General features: G+C 38.6%; 1 protein-coding gene across 1 annotated transcript in view; it reads left to right on the top strand.

Moving 5' to 3' along the window:
- Positions 1-2,949, top strand: part of ephx4 (epoxide hydrolase 4) — a 9,126-nt gene extending 6,177 nt beyond the window's left edge. The window contains exon 5 of the mRNA XM_053430653.1: positions 2,675-2,949. Within this exon, the coding sequence (XP_053286628.1) occupies positions 2,675-2,949 (275 nt within the window). The remainder of the gene's footprint in view (positions 1-2,674) is intronic.
- Positions 2,950-6,082: the final 3,133 nt, after the last annotated feature.

The raw sequence follows: 6,082 nt of genomic DNA, 5'->3' as shown, positions 1-6,082 counted from the left end.
AATTGATTCTGTGAATGTTGTACTGTGACAGAGATCAGCACCTGCAACTCCTGTGGATTTCTGTGTCAGTCTGATATGGTGAAACAAAACTAATCAAACTATGAAAATGATCTGGTGGTGATTTTGACCCGTTGCTGGCCACTGCTGTAGCTTATCTGAGGAGGTAAAAGAAGATTCAACCCGGCCTAAAGACTGAAGTCACACTGCCCTGCCCCAACTGACTGGTGGTCACCTGTTTATTACATTTGTATGAATATTGACCAATTCCTTTGTCCAAATCAAACCAAATTTGACACTTCCTTGGCCGATAAGACTGGTTCGGAAGATATGCATTCCACACATTGATAGACAGACGGTTGTGGAATGAGAATGTAGATATTAGTCAAATGAAAGACAAAACAGAAACTTACCTTGCCCTCAGTAGAGCACAAGGCCCAACAGTCTTGAATTACAACAAGCCTCCTAGCTATGGCCACATTATGTTTCTCAGCTACACATTGGTGGTAGTTTCAAACCCAATTTGTAACCATACCCTATAAAACTACATGTAAATCCACAAGATCAAGTTTTCTATTTAAATGGAATTGCCCACACTCATCAATACAAACCTCTCATCAAGATTCACACATAGTTATATAATAAAATCTACGAAAATGTGGAAATATGTCCTATCAATGTTGGAGAGAGGGGGAAACATATTCCTACATCTGCCCCCTGATCTTTAGCCGCACCTAAATAGAATGGGCTCTTCCCTGACCAATACCCCATCCTTCCACCAAGTTTTATGCTAATCCATCCACTAATTTTTGCATAGTCCTGCAAACAAACAACCGGTGAGAACACAACTTCAACGGTGGAGGTAATTACTCACAAAGTACTTTTAGGTGCTTTTCAGTCAGTATCATTGTTTAGTCTTAGTGGGTTATTGTGATGTGTGATAACAAAATCAATCTAGTTCTTTATGATGTGAACTTTCTAGATATTTCAGGTCATACCACTGAGTTTGGTGTCTACACGCATATAAAATATATATAATACAGCGCCATCTACTGTCAGAGCTGTGGAGGAGCAGAAGATTCAACATCAACCCTCTCTCAAGGCAACAACACTTTCAAACATCGTATTTATACACACACCTTCCTTTGTACTTCAAAAGAGCGAGCTGGCAAACAGAGATCAACACAATTCAGATGAGAGAAATTCTGCATCTGCACCCGACGTGTGAGCCGTACAAGCATCGCTGAACGAGCCATCTGCTCCCTTCTCGAGCAAAGAGTCATCTCAGAATAGCTTTTGTGTGCTTATGTAAAAGAAATACCACTGACCCATGACCAATTAGTCTCTCCACAAGCGCAAATGCACCTACACACGGGGATACAAAAATAGATAAACACAAAGCAAATTCCATCCATCCATCCATGTCATATATATTCATGTATCCTGTCTAGAGAGCTCGAGGCTGGAGCCTTCCCCAGCACACTTTGAGTTGGACATGACATGAAAATCAAAATGCAAAGTATTCAACCATTAAATCTGGAAGTTTACAATGACCAGTATCTAAGAATGCATATAAGCTGAAGAGAAGAGAGACAAGGTACATTTCCATCCACCTGTCTCTATAGATTTGCATGTAAAAAACATTACATTTGAATGAAACGGTGGAATTTCTTAAAATATACAGTTTCTTGTGCTTGGCTGAGATTGAAAAGCTGGAATATCTTAAACAAAACAAAAAATAGATAGAGGAAAAAACATTCAAGCAATGCCACAGGCTCAACTCCACTGAAAAGGTAAAAAAAAACAGGAAGATTAGGTGTCAGGGGTATGGAGGCGTATTGCATTCACTCTTTTTTTCTGTCTATATGGCCCAATAAGCAGCCTGTGATAAGATTATCTAGTATAATGCGAGCACTTGATTCAAAGAGGCCATAATATGCAGGTGATAGATCTTTAAACAACTGTCTGAGAAACAATGCATGTCCATGTGATGCTGGGATATTTTTTTTAAGTCAGTCTAAAACCAAAATCCATGGCATTCTATGGATAAAAGTGCCATATGATTTCATCATCTATATAACATTATCCTTAGATATAATAAGATAATCCTAGACATAAGTATCTCACAGTGTCTCAACCCCAAACCAAAATAAAACTGGATGAAGCAATACAGGTGGGACATGTTTGCTTTATTGCTCTCTATGTTATATACAGGTTATTTGGGGATTTTGAGGTAGACTATCTCATTTATTTAGAGAAACCAGAGCAGATTTCTTTTTTCAGGTGATCTCAATACGTTTCTGTACAGGTGTGTGAAACCATAACATACCAGTTGCACAAGTTGCTTCACAAAATCAAATATAAGTGCAAAGAAAGTCAGTCCGGGAAAAACAAGATCACGCTCAGTAATGCAATAAAACAAAACAGATTATAGAAAAATAAAAGACGAGCATCAAAACAACAAACTATATAAAAAATTAAAACTATAGAAGTGTCAGTCTATACATTTGATTTTTCAAATGCTTTTTATAATGAGGCACTGATTCTGCTGATGTGATGTTTGTTCCACGGACTGAATAATGGGCCTTTTCAAGAGAATTTGAATCTCTGATCTCAGGGGAACACTTAGGCTACATTCCTATTTAAAATCTGTCAATAAACAAAATGCACAGCTCAGGTTCTTTTCTCCTCTCCCTCCTCTCTCTCCGCAGCTCCCTCCCTCTGAGCCAGAACCACGTCAGGTCTCCTGTGCTGCTGCTGTGGAGCGAGCGGGACACCTTTCTGGAGCAAGAAATGGCCGAGGCATGCCGCCTCTACATCAGGAACCATTTCCGTCTCAACATCATCTCCGGGGCCAGTCACTGGCTGCAGCAGGACCAGCCCGACATCGTCAACACCCTCATATGGACCTTCCTCAAAGAGGGAGAGGGACGCAAGAGCTACAGGAACTAAAATCCACACCGCGGCCAACTCCCACAACTCCTCCCTGCTTTCACTTGCCACACCTGGAAGCTTGGAATATGCCTGTGATACCAAGCAACATAGTGATAATGAAATCATTCTTTAAATTTTTTTTTAAACAAAGTCAACAGTAGAGGAGAAGGATCAAAGCACACGTGAGCAGTGGGACAGTGAGCAGTCTGTGTGAGGCATATTCAAGAGGTTTTTTGCACATGACATCCGCCTTAAAGTTTGTCAGTTACAGCATTACAAATGTGTGGCAAAATCTCCTCGTGACTTGTATTGTGTGGTGCCTTTTTAACTTTAGAGTTGTCTCGGTGTTCAGATGTTCAGAGACACTGGGATGTGGCTGATCGTCTGCTATATGTTTCACTGGGTCACTCTGCTTTGGGCACAATCCTTTGGGAGCCATAACACTCCCTACCCCTTTATCAGGTAGTGTTGTCGAACAGGAGTGTACTTGTTTTCTATCTTCTTCTCAAAGATACTTCGCTCTAACGTGGATGATGTTGTTATCTTGAGCTTCCTGTAAAGAAATGTCAGTGGTGGTTGACTATTGTACTATTTTGTATTTCTTCCTACACACTGCATTTTGAAATTCATTGAGCCAGGTCGAACACCATTTGATTTTATAAATAAAGTGGGTAAGTGTCAATCTGTTTCCTGACTACACTGCTCCCTAACATTTACAGCCTGTTTTAAGAATATCGGTAGTGTGTGTTTGAAGCTGCGCCTGATGCCCCAACGTGTTTGTCTCAGAACAGTCACTCCAACGCTTTTACACAGAAACCATTAAAAACACCAGAAATAGAAGTGGATGTGCTGTTAAATATAGCCCAGAGCTGAGTGACACAGCAGTTGACGTTGGTTTTTGTGGATCTATTTGTAGAATAAATAGTTTATGTGTTATTTCAGGTTTATATTTATACCTTCAGCACATATGCCAACTGAGATGTCGATGTGAAATCACATCGAGCCGGGTCTTCACCTGTCGGAAGCTTAGTCTTACATAAACAAGATTTAATACGGTGCCAGCTCGCAGCCACTTGCATTCACTGCTGCTCCTTTTGAGGAACAGCAGATTCAGGTCAGTGATGTTGATGTTTTACACCAGGAAAGTAACTATTATCTTAATAACCACTCTTTTTTGTTTCGCAGAAGAGGAAATGACATCAACCCCAGTCAGGAGCAAGTGCTCCCGTTGCCTTCAATGACGAACATTAACAATATAGAGAATATATAAAGACCTATATAAAGAGGGAAATATTTTGGTCAGTATTTTTGTGACATTTAAAAAGTAAGTTTAAAATAAACACTGTAAATATCAATTAGTAAAGAAAAAAATGATGCAAATTTGATTTAAAAAGGAATGAGTGTAACTGAATTCAGGAGTGTGTGTGTGTCACGTCAGAGACCACTTTCACAACAGACCTTTAGATGTTTTTAGTACTAGCATGAATGGCTCTGTTTAAAGTGCCCCAATAAGACAGAACAGCGTGACAGTGAGCCAGCATTTGCAGACCCTGAAACTGAAGCAGCTAAATGGAATGTAGCCTCATCAGTCATTTTATTTCAAACTGTGCTCTTCCTGCTGTGATGAAAGCAAATGTCTGAAGCTAAAAAAGGTTTCAACGGCTAATTAGTGCCCACTCTTTATCGGTGGTTTCAATGTCACTTTTAATTGTAGGGAATCGATCTGGGAACCATCTTGGGGTGAGGTGACAGTGTCATTATATTTTAATGAATGTCCCATTGTCCGATCCAGCAACACCAGAAAACATGCCAGTGCAATATCATTGCACATTGCATAACACATCAAATATATTTTCATCCATATCAGTTAAAGACCCTGTTCCTTTTGAAGCCATTTGTATATAGAACTATTTCTTCTTCATTTCATTGCCATTGATGATTATTGAAGATAATGCACTCTCCTCTCTGGATCTCTGTTATCAGAACATAAATCTCTGTAGTCTAATTTAAACATTCTTCTTTTTACTGTGATGTAATTGTCATCACTGAACAAAGAAAACCAATGAATACAAAGAATAGGAAAATGCATGCAAGAGGTCCAATATATATATATATCATATATCTTTAAAGAACTGTCAGAGAAACAATGCATGTCAATATCATACTGAGAATTTTTTTTTGCAAGTCAGTCTAAAATAATCAAATCTATGGCGTTAAGTGAACAAGAAGACTTTGCTGATGCCATTCACATTGCATGCTGCAAAAGGATCCTCCTCCTCCAACCAAGATGACCCAGAGACCAGAGGGTGACTACCTTTGGTCTGTGAGCCTGAACATACTGACAAGGCTCTCCCTGTTTCCCAGGGCTTCACATATGGGTGTGTATATGTAGAGTATCTGTCAAAGCTAGGATAAAATATGTCCAATTTTAACATAAACACGATAGATTGCAATGAATAATACATGTAATGCCATTACAAATAATGTGACAGATCCAAGCCAGTCAAGGTCATGGTTGCGCAAAAGGCCAGGTTGCTGTTGAATCACGTTCAAAATGGTTTATTTAATTTAATCTCAATCTTAATATCCAGCCATATATGCAAACCAATGATTTTATTTAATTTCTATTTAGTTATTTATTTATTTTTATCTTAGGCTGTGGGTAGCTGACATTTCTGGCATAAGACACTGATTAACATAAGATAAATAAAGGATAATATCATTCTTTACTTATTCCCCTTTAGGAAAATGTTGGTATTACAGCAGCCCAAGAACAGAATACATACAGGTACACAAGAAAAGAATGGAAATTGAATCAAATAGAATAGAACTGTTTGAAGAAACATAGACACAAAACACAATGACACAAATAGTACAACAGTATACGAGTGATATGTTTGAGCTTGTGAACCTCTGAAACTCAAAGTGGCAGAATGATGATGAAGCTGATCAAAGTGATGTATAAAGTTGGTTCAGACAATAATCATATTAATTATTATTATAATAATTATAATAATAAGTCTATTTCAATTTGAGCGCTCAAATTAAATGGATTAGATACATTCACTATCACGGACTGATCACGACACGGCAAATAAGCAGCAATGCCGCATGTGTGACATTCAGTAGAAACACCACCAGGATGCGACAA

Source organism: Pleuronectes platessa, chromosome 9, assembly GCF_947347685.1.
Source record: "Pleuronectes platessa chromosome 9, fPlePla1.1, whole genome shotgun sequence".
NCBI classification, from domain to species: Eukaryota; Metazoa; Chordata; class Actinopteri; order Pleuronectiformes; family Pleuronectidae; genus Pleuronectes; species Pleuronectes platessa.
This window is presented reverse-complemented; position numbering and strand designations above follow the sequence as displayed.